The 14,909-nt window shown below is 32.2% G+C and overlaps 6 protein-coding genes and 2 pseudogenes across 8 annotated transcripts, besides 2 other annotated features; 6 read left to right on the top strand and 2 right to left on the bottom strand.

Moving 5' to 3' along the window:
- Positions 1-258: 258 nt before the first annotated feature.
- TVAGG3_0513590 (adenyl-nucleotide exchange factor protein) lies at positions 259-924 on the top strand (the record flags this gene model as incomplete). Its single annotated transcript, XM_001329274.2, has 1 exon — positions 305-880. The coding sequence occupies one exon, from the start codon at positions 305-307 to the stop codon at positions 878-880; it is 576 nt and encodes a 191-aa protein (XP_001329309.1).
- A 209-nt stretch (positions 925-1,133) lies between these two features.
- On the top strand, positions 1,134-3,218 carry TVAGG3_0513580 (ribonuclease protein; the record flags this gene model as incomplete). Its single annotated transcript, XM_001329273.1, has 1 exon — positions 1,134-3,218. One exon carries the CDS (start codon positions 1,134-1,136, stop codon positions 3,216-3,218), a length of 2,085 nt encoding a protein of 694 aa, XP_001329308.1.
- Positions 3,219-3,268: a mobile genetic element.
- A 597-nt stretch (positions 3,269-3,865) lies between these two features.
- Positions 3,866-5,795, top strand: TVAGG3_0513560 (annotated as a pseudogene). Its single transcript has one exon — positions 4,427-5,609. A coding segment is annotated over exon 1 (1,183 nt).
- A 155-nt stretch (positions 5,796-5,950) lies between these two features.
- On the bottom strand, positions 5,951-7,516 carry TVAGG3_0513550 (positive regulation of translation initiation in response to endoplasmic reticulum stress; the record flags this gene model as incomplete). The annotated part of the gene is made up of 1 exon (XM_001329271.2): positions 5,983-7,494. One exon carries the CDS (start codon positions 7,492-7,494, stop codon positions 5,983-5,985), a length of 1,512 nt encoding a protein of 503 aa, XP_001329306.1.
- Positions 7,517-8,202: 686 nt separating this feature from the next.
- On the top strand, positions 8,203-9,029 carry TVAGG3_0513540 (protein kinase regulator protein; the record flags this gene model as incomplete). Its single annotated transcript, XM_001329270.1, has 1 exon — positions 8,340-8,957. The coding sequence occupies one exon, from the start codon at positions 8,340-8,342 to the stop codon at positions 8,955-8,957; it is 618 nt and encodes a 205-aa protein (XP_001329305.1).
- Positions 9,030-9,118: 89 nt separating this feature from the next.
- On the bottom strand, positions 9,119-9,490 carry TVAGG3_0513530 (profilin (actin-binding protein) family; the record flags this gene model as incomplete). The annotated part of the gene is made up of 1 exon (XM_001329269.2): positions 9,119-9,490. One exon carries the CDS (start codon positions 9,488-9,490, stop codon positions 9,119-9,121), a length of 372 nt encoding a protein of 123 aa, XP_001329304.2.
- A 1,357-nt stretch (positions 9,491-10,847) lies between these two features.
- Positions 10,848-14,909: part of a mobile genetic element that runs on past the window's edge.
- Positions 11,449-12,276, top strand: TVAGG3_0513520 (uncharacterized protein; the record flags this gene model as incomplete). Its single annotated transcript, XM_051237014.1, has 1 exon — positions 11,449-12,276. The coding sequence occupies one exon, from the start codon at positions 11,449-11,451 to the stop codon at positions 12,274-12,276; it is 828 nt and encodes a 275-aa protein (XP_051094838.1).
- On the top strand, positions 12,357-13,215 carry TVAGG3_0513510 (annotated as a pseudogene). Its single transcript has one exon. A coding segment is annotated over exon 1 (859 nt).

Raw genomic sequence — 14,909 nt, 5'->3', positions numbered from 1 at the left:
AATGAAAATGATCAAAAAAGAATGGTGTTCAAAGTTTTCAAGTATACTTGTATTACAATCATATTAAAATAAGATGATTTATCATATTTACCAAAGAAAATTATCGAATTTTCGGTTAAAAATTTGCGAACGAAATTACTGTCGTGTAAAGGGTTGTTTACAAATTACCAGAAATAAAAATATTGAACTAGTATTATATTTATGCCAATTTCATTTTCCACAGTTCGGTTATTTCCACCGATAACTCAGAAAATTTGAGAGAAATTGAACACAGATTTTCCCAAAAATTTTCAACACAAATTTCATGCTCTCTTCACAACAGTACCTTCCAAGTCTTTTTGTGAGAACATTTGTTGAAAAAGCGGCTGAATCTGCTAAGCAGGCAACAGAGAAGGCAGTTGCAAATGACAAAAAGCCAGAAGAGAAGCCAAAGCCAACAATTCAAGAGTTAGAAGCCCAAATTAAGGATATTAGAAACAGAAATCTCTTCCTCTTAGCAGAAGTAGAGAATGCAAGACGCAGATTTGCCCGTCTTGAAGTAGAAATGGAAACATATGCTGTTTCAAAGTTGGCCAAAGATTTACTTCCTGTTGCAGATAACATGGGACGCATTATTAATAGTGGAGCAAAGCAGAACGTGAAAGATGTCATTGAAGCTGTCAAACTCGTTGATGCCGAATTTCATAACATTTTCAAGCGCTTCAAGATAGAAAAGATTGTTTCCAAAGGACAGAAATTCGATCCTCAGTATCATGATGCCATTCAAATGATAGACACACGTGGATCAGCTCCTTCTGGTACAATCATCGATTGCACTACCGAAGGATATAAGATTGACAAGAGGTTGCTTCGTGCTGCCAAAGTTATTGTTGCAAAATAATTTAATTTACATATTTCATAAAAATTTCTCTATTTTCTCTCTTTTAAAATATGATTTTTCGGAATGTAATTATGAGTAATTGGTTTTTAATTGTTAATTTTGATCCAAAAGCCAAAAATTTAATTTTGATTTCTTCATTTTTCAAGATAAAACAGTAAAATTTAAATTTTGGATTAATTTACATTAAACCATGATATTTTTATTTTATTCAACTCGGAATTTATATTGAATCTCGTCAAATGTCAAAAAATAAATGATCGTTGCGTTTCTTGCCCTTTGTAGGGCGGAACAACAAGCAACAAGTGGTTTAATAGAAACAGGTTTAAAGGTAGAATGGACTTGCAAGACTCATGGCAAGAAAATCTTCCTTGCAACTGCAGATGGCTACATAACATGTGTCAATATAATGACCGGTGATATATTATGGCGTATTCCTACCGGCAGTCACATGTTTAACTATACCTCTACAGGCCGTTCTGTCTATATTCCTTCTATTGATGGTTTTATGTTCACTTTTGTTCCAAAATACGGATACAAGCGATTATCATTGCCAATACGAGATTTAGCATATATGTCTCCATTCAGAACCGAAACCGGAGAAATATTTTCATCAACAACAACTACGACTATGATATACGTGGATCCAGATAATGGGACAATACACGCTTCTTATAAGCCAAACGAAGTAATGCCGAGGAAGGAGTACTTCAATGGAACATTAGACAACGATACAGTGATAATTAGAACAGATTACGTGCTAAATGTTTACGATAATACAAATGAAATTGTAAGGTTCACAGATTTTGATATTTACTCGAGCGAAGCAGACTACGACACTTGTGTGTATGATGTGAAGATAAATTCGGCGTTTAATCACGGCGGACTTTATATTTCAATAAATGATTCGCAAATTGTATCGCAAATACGAGTCAAAGGGTCACCAATAAACATATTCGGCTATAATAACAAGTTTACATTCGAATTGTTCGCTTCTGGCGAGAGATTACCGAAATCAAAAGTTTATTTCACTTCAACACCATACGGACCGATCGCAATCCCTTCGCGACCACTCAAGAAGCCGAGTAAGTTCGAAATCCTCATGAAAGGACTGCCGGCGATCGAAGGAACAGAAGGAGTGTCAAATAATAACCAAATTAATGGATACGGTTTATTTGATGTCCGCCGACCATTTGTAGTGTTCCAGCCTCTGAATCCGAGGTCAAAAACCTCTACAGACCTCGTAGATCCAGATCCTGTCAGATTTGTCAAGATTGAAGGCTTTTCGAAGTTCCACTACCAGCTTGTAGCTGTATCTCTCGTTGCCGTGTTTGTTTTCTTCAGAATGATCCAAATTCTTCTCAAAATTTTGATAAAAGATAAATCAACGACAATTCCACTCGAAATCGATAAAAATGATCCTCTTAATGGTACATATGGCGAAACACGTGTTACAATCATCAGAGTTCCTTTCTCGGAACAAAATAATTTATCATATTCGAGAATACAACGTCTTACTAAGCCATTACATACTCCAAAGCTATATACAAGACAAATCATTAAGACTGATGATATTTTCGCTTACCAAATGCTACATGAAATTGATTATTCCACAATTAGTTCATTTTCGTTCTGCAAAACTCTTCTTGAGACTCTCAAATCAATACACAATGAAGGTTTAGTTCATCTCAACATTTCTACCGATCTAATTTTCTCAGATAACGAAGGCAACCCAATTTTAGCCGGAATCGAGTGGAGTAGTGCGGAGAAGACAGATGAAGATGCTGCCAACAATATAAAGCAACTTGGAGACATTTTGACACATAAATTTGATCAAAATAAAATTGATCCACTTTTGAAGGAACTGATTTATGATATGACATTACCAAAATGGACTGATAGACCTACAGCTGAAGAAGCCCTCCAATATCCGCTATTTATGACTGCAAGTCAGAAGATTAACGAATTTCACACTTTGAACGCTATTTTGTCATCGAATTTACTTGATCCAGTGACATTATACAAGTTTGAGGAGCCAAGGATCGATATAATGCAGTGCGTGTTCTGGAAAGACAGAATTCCGAAAGAATTAGTTTCAGATTTGCAACTGAGAGGCGAACACGGGTATTCATATGATTCCCTGAAAGACTTGGTCAGGATGATCAGAAACAAGTACCAACATCGATCGGAATTGAAAGATAAAGCACTGATCAAACTGACTGAAAGCGATGAATCGTATTTCAATTTCTTTAATGAGAGATTTCCAAATCTCTTTTTGTACTGCTACTATTTTAACAGAGCTTACGGAAATGATAGAATGCAAAATGATTTTTCTGATTAAGAATTGAAAAGTGACAAATTTACATGGCAGACGTGTAAAGTGTCAGATTTTCATGACAGATTTTATTATTATTTGTTTATTATTTATTATATTTATATTATATTTATATATTTGTTTATAATGATATAAAGTGTATTTCTTTTATTTAAGTCTATATATAGAAATCAAATTTCTGACAGCAGGCATGTAGAATAAACAACAGAATTGAATGTCGTGTCATACGGGCATAAGTATACCTTAAGGACAAAGTTTATGGAAATGAGGTTTTTATATTTGCAATATCAAGAGTGCATTTACGCGCATATCTGGCATTAAAAAAACGTGTGTTTCTTAAATGCACCATGAAACTTGATAAAAATGCATTTGAATGCTATAATTTTTTAAAAGTGTTGAAAATTAATTTAAATTTAAAAAAAATGAGGAGTTTAAGTTGGATATCTTGGCATAGTAATGTGCGTATAGATATATTACCAATACTAATCTCCAAAATCTCTAGTATACAACTTAACTTTTCCGATAGCTTATATTTCTACTCCTCATCCTGAATTTAGATCAAAATTGATTATCACATTTAGAGTATATGTGGTTTCAACTGAGTAATTTCGAAACGACTTTTCGTTATAAAAAACGATGAGTCATAGAATAAGTGTTGATACAGATTACATCGCAAATCACATTCAAACATATATCGATGATGACATCTTTTTGATGTTTTTGAAGAAGATATCATCTCTGAAACACTAGCGAAAGCTTCACTTAATTCTCAGAACTTCATTACTCTTCTTACTCAAGGAAAATTGAAATATAGATCACACAAACTATTTAATTGTGTTCGAAGATGCAATGTTTGCATTGGTTCATTTGACGAAGCAATTCAAATTCTCGAGAGCTACAAAAGATGTTTCAAACTTAAATCTGCTCACGGATTAATAGAGTACTTGAAGCAAATCAGATTAGAACATGTTTCAGATACAAACGAAGTCACAAAATTACAAGCCAAAATTGAAAAGCTCGAAACAAATTTACAAAAGATTGAAGATGAAAATCATCAATACAAAAATGAAATATCATCTAAAAATAAAGAAAACATTCAATTAAATCGATCTATTAATAAATTTACAGAAATTACTAAATTATTAAACACTGATGACTTTGAATCAGTATACAAATTCCTCAAAGGACTCTCAACTCAAGGTGATACAATTTTTATGTCTATTTCATGTGCAGTTGGATTAAGTGAAAAGAAAGATTCATATAAAAATACATCACTTCTTTATGCATGTAAAAATGGAGATCTTCAATTAGTAAAACATCTCATTGAAGGAGGCTGTAATAAAGAAGCTGTTAATTGTATTGGCAATAATTGCTTAATTATATCATCTGGAAATGGTCATCTTGAAGTTGTTAAATATCTTATTTCAATTGGAGTCAATCCAAACGAAAAAAATACGATGGATTTTCATCAATAATTATTGCATCACAAGAAGGACATCTTGAAGTTGTTAAATATCTTATTTCAATTGGAGTCAATCCAAACGACAAAAATAACGATGGATTTTCATCAATAATTGTTGCATCAGAAAACGGTCATCTTGAAGTTATTAAATATCTTATTTCAATTGGAGTCAATCCAAACGACAAAAATAATGATGAATTTTCACCAATAATTATTGCATCACAAAAGGTCATCTTGAAGTTGTTAAATATCTTATTTCAATTGGAGTCAATCCAAACGACAAAAATAACGATGGATTTTCATCAATAATTGTTGCATCACAAAACGGTCATCTTGAAGTTGTTAAATATCTTATTTCAATTGGAGTAAATCCAAACGACAAAAATAACGATGGATTTTCATCAATAATTGTTGCATCACAAAACGGTCATCTTGAAGTTGTTAAATATCTTATTTCAATTGGAGTAAATCCAAATGATAAAAATAATAATGGAACTTCACCAATAATTAAAGCATCACAAAACGGTCATCTTGAAGTTGTTAAATATCTTATTTCAATTGGAGTCAATCCAAACGACAAAAATAATGATGAATTTTCACCAATAATTAAAGCATCACAAAACGGTCATCTTGAAGTTGTTAAATATCTTATTTCAATTGGAGTAAATCCAAACGACAAAAATAATGATGAATTTTCACCAATACTTATTGCATCAGAAAACGGTCATCTTGAAGTTGTTAAATATCTTATTTCAATTGGAGTCAATCCAAATGATAAAAATAATAATGGTAATTCTTCACTTAATTTTACTGCATTTAATGGACATTTTGAAGTTATTGAGTATTTAATATCTATTCATGTAAATGTTAATGATAAAAACAAAAATGGAAAAACAGCACTTGATATTGCAAGGGAAAAGGAAAAGGAAAATTAAAATTATCAAAAGATTATTAATCTTCTTTTGCAATCAGGTGCCCAATAAATCATATTTTGACTACTCCCTCCTTTGGTACAAGATAGGTGCCCATGCCATGGAAAAAACAGGGACAAGATAGGTCCGCAAGTTTTCATACTGGAAATACCAAAGAACTCAATATCATAGAAATAAAAACCTTAGTATATACCCTACTAATATATGTTTCAATATCATTAATATCTTTACCACAAATGAAGTTATGAGCAATACTCGAAATCGCGTCACCTCACTTTCCGGCACCCTTAAAAAAGTTCAGAATTGAGAGTGAAATCACTTCTGAGAATTAAAAAAAATCACATTTTTTAAATATTTTTGAATCTTAACAAAATATTTAGAAGTGAAATTCGAAGTGGAAACCATTTCCGTTGTGGAATTCGAAGTGCTGAGCCCCTCCAGGGAAACCGCCAAATCCAGGGAAACCGAAACCATTCATTAAATCGAATGGGTTGAAGTCGAAGCCTTGTCCGCCCATTTGCTGACCATCTGGGTCAACACCTTGGTCGTACATTGCTCTTTTCTGAGGATCTGACAAAACTTCGTATGCGAGGTTGATCTTTTTCATCATCTGCTCAGCCTTCTTCTTCTCCTCTTCTCCGCGGTGTCTGTCTGGATGCCATTTGATCGTAGCCTTGCGAAATGCTTTCTTGAGTTCAGATTCGCTTGCGTCGCGGGGAACTTCAAGTAATTTGTAGTAGTCGTCATTGTTCTGCTCCTTCTTCATCTGCTGAGCCTTCTGTAGACCTTGTTGTGCCCTAGAATCGCGATGTCCAGATCTGAGAACGGATTGGAAGTCAAAAATGGCTCCTTCGTAATCTCCAGAGTCAAGACAGACTTCACCACGTTCAAGTTGGAATTCTGTTGTATCTGAATAAGTTCCGATCTGTTCATTAAGGAAATCGATCGTAGCTTTGCTATCGCCCTTGGATCTGATGATTTTGGCTTTAAGGAGATTCATTGCGCGCATGATTTCGGACTTCTGGGCGCAAAATTCTGTAGTTTGGTTGTAAATTGTGTCGAATTTTTGCTCATTTCGGAGAAGGCTCTTAATATCTGTGTTCCTCCTCACTTCTGAGTAGCCTCTCTGAATGCTGTTGAGAGATTTCTTGGCAATTGCGAAATATTCTGGATATCCTCTACGACGAGTTGCTCCTTCGAAGAAGGTTTTGGCCTTTTGGAAGTCACCAGCACACATGGTGACAACGCCAAGGCGGTAAAGTAATTCATGGTCGTCTGGATAGCGTTCTGGAAGATCTTTGGCAACTTCGGCAAATTTATCGTAATCCTTGGCATCCCATGCAAGATCAGCACGAATTTTTTTCAGTTCAAATGAGCTCAAGGCTACTTTAAGTAGTTGGTCTAATGCACGTGCAGCTTCATCGTTTTTATTCTCGGCGATTTTGTCTTGGAATGTCTTGTAAACATCGGCTGCGCTTGAAGTTTCTTGAATCATTTCTTGGTTATTTGATTTTGCGGCATCGGCTTTAGCTTGGTCAAATTTTCCAAGCTGGAGATTTGCGTGAGCACGAATTTGGTAACATAAACGCTTTTCGTTGTTAGAAAGTCTGATCTTTTTATCATTAATTACAATTGATGCTGCTTGAACGGCTTCGTCTGAAAGAGACATGGTCAAAGCACACTGAGCCTTCAAGCGATAAACTTTTGGCTCAACATAGCCGCCTTCTCTGATGATTTGGTTGCAAGATTCGAATGCATCCCAATACTTTCGATAGGCCATGAGTTGTTCAACACGACCAACTGGAGTATCTGGGAATCGTTGGAAATCTTCGAATGGAAAGCCTCCTAGATTAAAGAAACCAAGGAGAGAAAAGAAAAAGAGAAGCATTTCTTATCTGGTCGCGCGGTCGCGTCAAATTGACAAATATGTGATTTTCATATCTTAGGATGGAATGTAGGATTTGGTTAATATTTTTAATCAAATTTTTTATCAATCTCAGAAATTTTTCAAAAATCCAAATCATCGACTTATAGATTACTTTCAAATTCTAAAAAGGAGAGTATTTATTGGAATAGGGTTCAGATGAAAAATTTTTTGGATAAAAAGTCAGACATTTGGATTCAAAATTGCGTATCTTTGCTAAAGTCAAGCAGCAAGAAGCTGAAACACTATCTAACACATATTGCACACTGAATATGAAGAGTTGTTTTTGCTTATTTTTTGAAAAATCAAAGAAAATTTCTACAAAAAAAACATATTGATGATCTATGGAATATCTTGATGATCATTGTAAATATTAATAGTTTTAATAAGCATGTTTAACTTAACTTCGCAGGATGCCAAAAATGAATATTGTATTTAATAAATTTAGCAAATTATTGCCTAATGCTCAATAAAAATATTCATTTATTTATGGGCACTGTAAATGTCATATTGGTTATATGCTAAATCAATAATTATCAAATGTATCTCATATTAGTACAGAAAGCACTTCAATGAGTTGTCATAAGATCATCCTGATGTCAATAAAGTAAACATGTTCGTTTTAATGCTGCAATTTTAAATCTTTATGAATGAAGTTGATGGAATCAAGCTCAAGTAATGGATTTTGAGGGTTATTCATGATTTGTAGAATTGACAAATCAAATGTGATAGTACTCCTTTAAGTTTTTACAAAATTCATTATCATCAAAATCTTTATGTCAAAAATTCAATCAAAATTTTGTAAAAAAATGGCTCCAAGTTTTGGGGAATGGCTTACATCCCAGCAAATGTATTCTTATATGGTTATAGTAGATCCGAGTTATTTAAGCGATAACTTCAATTTCTTTGGCCTTAAAAAGTATTTTAACAGATTTAATGAAGCATTAATTAAAATTCGAAGTCCTCATAAAGAATCAGACGAAGAAGATGAAGATTTAATGGATCAGTCGATTAATTTATACGGATTAATACATGCAAGGTTTATTTGCACTTTAGATGGAATAGATCTTGTTAAGGAAAAATATGACTCAGGAAAGTTTCCCACTTGCCCTAGATATCTATGCAATGGGTGCAGATGCCTTCCTTATGGCGTTTCTGAAATTTTTGAGGAAGCGACCATGAAAATATTCTGTCCAAATTGCTGTGATGTCTATGAATCTCAGTTCTCTCCATACGGCCGGCTAGATGGCGCATTTTTTGGGCCGACTTATGTTCATATATTAAGACAAAGATTTAGATCAATTGTTCCGAAAGCTCCTTGCAATGTTTTCGTTCCTAGAGCATTTGGATTTAAAATGGATCGTAAAAGATCACCAAAGCCAAAGAAATCGATTATACAAAATTCAACCACTCCAGATGATAACTAATTATAGTTCATATTAATGTTTTGTTTATAAAGTATATATTTGTATATTCAAAGCTGATTTTTTTATTAAAATAATCATAAAAATCAACAATAAATGATAGATTTATTCTTGAATACATAAATCATTTTTTCTGATTATCATACTGATCAGATACTTTATCATTAGGCTCCTGAATCAGAAAGAATTTTAGCAATATTAATAACTTGATTCCTTGCATCATTTTGAGGTTTATCACCTCCACAAAGACCAACAACAATAACTGTATTTGCTTTCTTCATGTAAATATTCAGTTCATCATGCATTGCATGAATAAAATCATTAGAATATTCTAATGAAAACATCTTAATATCATTATATTCAATACCATGTTGGCGTGCAAGTAATGGATCGCTGAACATTTTTGACCAATAAACCAAATTCTTGGAATTACCGGCAAAGTTAGATGATTTTGCACACAATGCTCCTTTAATAGAAAAGATAGCTGCGGCATACGTGGCATGTTCTAACATATCTACATATGTTTGCCAGGACATTGTTTCCTATTCCTTTTAATTGAGATGAAAAAAAGAGATCCAGCCCTCAAAAAATCAAATCATTCAAATATTTTGACATTAAAAATATGAGAAGAAGATTGATTAGAATGAAGTTCAATACAATTTTATGTTGAATCCAACTCCCGCCTCTCAAAAAAATGAAAAAGAAAAATCAGATCAAAAATATCACTAAAATAGATAGAAATATATCTGCCCTTTGTCAATTAAAAAGATATTTCACGTACATTTAGCAGTGTGTGTGATTTTGTCAGATTCGACAATACCCAGGGTTCAGAAGTGCTAGTTTATAAACCTATTAGTTCCCAAAATTTTTATTTAACTACTGATCAAGTAATTTCAATTTCTTCAATTCAAGGAGTCAAAATTGAGTATTTTATTTATTTCAATAGCTCTAAAGGATATAAATTTAATCCAAATGAAAACTCTGATCTACTATTATACATAAAAGGAAATTTTGATGGAGTAATCACTGAATTTGTTAAAAGGTGACACATATATTAAACGCAAAGTTAAAGCAACTCTAGTTTCAAATAAAGCTTTCACATGTGATGCCGCTTTTAAATGCATGCGTTTATTCGTTGGTTATAAATCATCAAATCAAAACTTTAAACAATTAGAAGTAGAAACTGAAAGAGGTGATGCTGGTTATCTTCAAATGGATTGCGCCCGTGAATCTTTCGCATTTGCAACATATAAACCAAAATCAGAAAGGAAAGTTAAAAAGTTTGTTCATTCGTTATATAATAATGTTCAAAAATATGATAACTCAGTATGTGGTAAATATGTTGACCCTTCAGAAGTTTTCAAGAAAGCAAATGAAGAAGTTGATGTCATTTTTGATATGATTATTCCGATAAATGATTTGTTAGCATTTCAGGCGTTCGATGATTATCCTAAATCATTTGGTGATATCATTCTTAAATATTATGTTTTCAGGGATACTTTAGTATTTTGTCAGGTTGACCCATTAAGAGTTGCTGATTTACAAAATTATGTTTATGAAAAGATAACTGATGAAAATTATGAAAAGATTATGAATCATGTTTATAAATATGATCGCAAATTCCAACAAATCGGACTTCCTGCCAAATTAATTACAAGCTTAGCCGCTACATCTGCTGACGCAACAGTTGAAGACGTTATTATTTCATGCACAAAGATGGAAGTTTTAGAGGATAAATGCATTACACCAGGATATGGTTTAATTGAAGAATCAATTAAAGCAATACCACGTTTATTCAGTAAGGAAGATCCATTCATGATTCCAGCTCAACATATTGACGTTCGTTCACTAAATGGAGGTTGCATCACTCCTGAAGGTATCAGCTCAGATTTCTCATACGCTCTTCATAATGTTACAGATATTGTGTTAGCATTTCCGAAGAATGCAATGCAAAGAACAGTTTTAGAAAATCCAATGCTTCGAGGTCTTCAGGTCACTATAGATTCCAGAAACTTCCCCGATCAAGCGATGACAACAGTGGGTGACATATTCTTTACACGTATGCTTCAAGCTTCTGATTTAGATGGAGTGAATGAATGCACGGAAGAATACGAGGACTCATTAACTAGACCATTGAATGATGATAATGGCACACCATTAGCTAGAACATGGAAAGACCAAACTTCATTCTTATGCACTATTCCAGTTCAACGTGATGGAGCGGGTATATTCTTTGATGGATTAGAAACTTTCAACTCACAAGTTACAGTACAAGTGAAAGCTTATCCAATAATTCAGGGTGAAAATGACACTTACTGTTCAAAAGTGACAAATCCTCCTCAGGTTTGGTTTTACTAGGACTACATATTGGACATGGACACCGGAAGAAGGTTTGAAATATCATTCAACAGGTACACCACCACAGTATAGAAGTTCATATGATGAAATATTGATGAATAGAAATGTTTAAAATTATAAATTTATTTTTGATTAAATGGATTTAAATTCATCCACCCCTTATGAAGAATTAGCAGGAGTATATAATACATACGTAGATGATATGATTAATGAAGCATTGAGTGATAATAGAAATGCTCTATCTAAGGAAAAATTAATGAAAATTCCATATTCTGAATGTTACTTAAATTCAATCACTGCAGCAATTGGTAAACAAAATAAAGGTAAAACATTAACGATATTAAAACAAATTATCATTATTGCTAACACTTCACCCTATTCACATGTGTTAATTTATATCAACCGTTCAGGTTCACCTTCAGATGATACATTTGAATCTTTAAAGCATTTAATCAAAATTCCAATTATTTATTTATCACAAGAAGAAGCAGAAGATTATTTAAAAAACTTTTTAATGTATAAAGAATTATATAATACAATCAAGAAGCAAGGATTAGAGGATAAAATTATTGATAAACAACGGGATGAATTATTTGAAACACTTTCTATTTCAAATTTTGATAGAGAATTTTTGCATTCACTCATTTTTCTAGATGATGCAGTGAAATCAAAACTAATAACAAATGAGAAATCATATTTTAATCAGTTATTAACTCAATGTCGACACATTCAATGTTCATTCTTTATGGCTGTTCAATACTTCAAAGCATTAAGCACAAACATTAAATCAAATCTATCAACACTTTTCATTTTCAGTGGGTTTAGTCGTCAACAGTTGAACGTTATGCTTTATCAAGTGAATTTACCAATGAGCATTAATGAACTTTACACACAATATCAACAATTAGGAGAACATGGAAAAATAATAGTTGATTTAAATAAAGGTTCCATTAAATTCGAATAACTTTTTATAATTAATTTTTATTTTTTATTTATAATTAAACATGACAGAAATAGCAAATCTTCTACAGGTTCCATTAAAACAAGGAACAAACAAAAAGGGTGCATATAATAGAACTATGAAAGTTCCCGATGGAATGAAAGAATTAGTCCACATTGTTGCCGGTCTTCAAAAGGATGTTAAACAAATGAGAAACGTTTTAACATTACCAGAAGCTCAAGCATATGCCAAACGTCATGGTCCAAATTGGGAAGCACACGAAGCAGACATTACGGGTCCAAATGGAAAACCTGATGGTATAAATGAAGTTTTCGTTACTGATGGTCAAGGAAATATTAAAGTCATAAATGGTTATAAATTAACAATGACGATTATCCTAAACGTAAAGCATATAATGAACATTATCCTATGCAATTTGATGAAAATGGAAAAGCTGTTAAACAATACATTGGAGAAGGTGAAAATGGTCCAATTAATTCATACCGTCATAATCCATATTCTTACTTCAATGAAGAATTAAATGCTATTGAAGAGGGACCGGATGGATTACCACGATATTCTAACCAGTTTGATGGTCAATATGCAAATTTAAGACCTGAAATTCCAGCTAAGAAATTCTTTAAAGTTGCTTTATTCGATCCAGTTTTCGCAAATGTTAAAGATGAACTTAAACAGCAATTCCAACCAATTATAGTAGCAAGAATTGCATCAGGTGCTTTATCTCAAGCATTCAAAGATTTAATTAAGAAACCATTATATCAGCAACGAGGTTTAACTTATGATTTAGTTAAGGAATCAGATAAAAGAAAATTTGAGAAATCAAATGATTATAAGAATGCAATTAATGAATATATTCGGTCTATTAATTTCGATGAAAATGCTAAAAATCAACTTCATGAACAAATACAGGAAATAATAGATTCAAAAGTTCCAGCAAAATAAAAGTTTAAATATATTTTTTTATTCGATTATAAATGAGAAGACGTTTCACTAGTCAAAAGAACACTAACGCAAAAGCAGAGATTACGGTTGGTTATAACGTAAATGATGATAAATCACGAATTATTCAAAATGTTAAAGTTAATGTTAGTCCTGAATTAACAAGGTCAGCAACTCAACCAAATTTATTAACTCGTGACTTACCGAAGAATGAGGAGAATGAAGAAAACCGTGAGAATGGAGACCCAATCATTTTATCTGAACCTGGTAAAGAACCTGTTGAAATTCCCACTTATCCAACATACCCCCCACCTCTTTCATCAACATCGAGAACCCAGGAATCTACGATTCCAGTCGCAATGCGCCATATAAAATAGACATTAATTCTGAATTAATGAAAATTTACCGTGATATAAAACTGATAATTATGATTCAATAATAAATTTAATTGACCAATCCGGTTTAATTATTTTACCTTATGAATCATTAATTCACATTATCGCCATTCTTTGTGATGTTCAAGATTCAGACGTGAAGATTCAATTTTTCATAGATGATGAGGTTTCATGCTGCGGAACAGTTGCAAAAAATAAATCCTATAAAGGATATTAGCACAATTAAGATATCAAAGAACGGAACAACAACTGAACTTCATTTAACATATAATGATATTTATAATAAAATAGTTGATGAATATAAAATATCACTTGAAAAATTCTTTGTTAAGGCTATTTAATATTCAAGCATTAACATTATCGAATAATAATCCTTTGAATCATAATCGATAATAATTGACCTTTCACCAGTTTCTATCGTTTGTTTTATTTCTTTTTGTTCCCCACTATCCGGATGGTCATTGTAATTGTTTTTGTTATAGTATCAGCTTTATCTTTAACTTCAATCTTTTTTCCATCGGGATATTTAAACCAAAATTCCAAAAATTCGATATTGTCAATCTGTTCATATTTTAATCTATCAATTACATTTTTTAATACCATCTGAAAATCTTATGAAATGGTCATTATATGGGTTTGATTGAACTAAATTTGAATGAAGTGAAATATAACCTGATGATGAATATGACATCGACTCATATTTTCTGAAAACACTAAAATTTATAACATGAATGAATTTCTTATTCGTTGAATTTATGAATTCTTGAGGTAATCTTATTCTAGTTTTATTTATCACTGGAAAATAACGCTTTACCATATTTTTAATCGTAATAAAAAATGTCAATTATCAATATTATTTCGAATAATAACTGTGAATTAAATTTAACAGTTAGCGGAATTTATAATGTTACTCTCGTTTCTGTGAGTGGTAAATTTAATCCCATTCTTTAGACCCTTCAGATTATATATCATTTATTAAAGATGACCATGAGCCGCATAGCGGCGGGGTCGTAGACCTAAAAACGTATGATATGTATATAAATAATGTGATAACGAAATGGGATATTAACATGATTTTAAGTTATTTAAATGAATCATTTATCGTATGGTATGAAGAAAATTTTAAATCAAAACCTGATAAACTTTTGAACTTGATGAAATAAATAACCTTATTAAATTTCCGCTGAAAATTAAATTTTGTACTCCTCGTCTTCGTTCATTGTGGGGATATTAAATTTTGAAAAAGATGTTGGGGATGTTTTGTATTCTGACACTGGTTCCAATTTCATTTTAATCAAATGT

Source organism: Trichomonas vaginalis, chromosome II (assembly GCF_026262505.1).
Source record: "Trichomonas vaginalis G3 chromosome II, whole genome shotgun sequence".
Taxonomy (NCBI): domain Eukaryota; phylum Parabasalia; order Trichomonadida; family Trichomonadidae; genus Trichomonas; species Trichomonas vaginalis.
The sequence above is the reverse complement of the archived record's forward strand: the minus strand, read 5'-3'. Positions and strand labels throughout refer to the sequence as shown.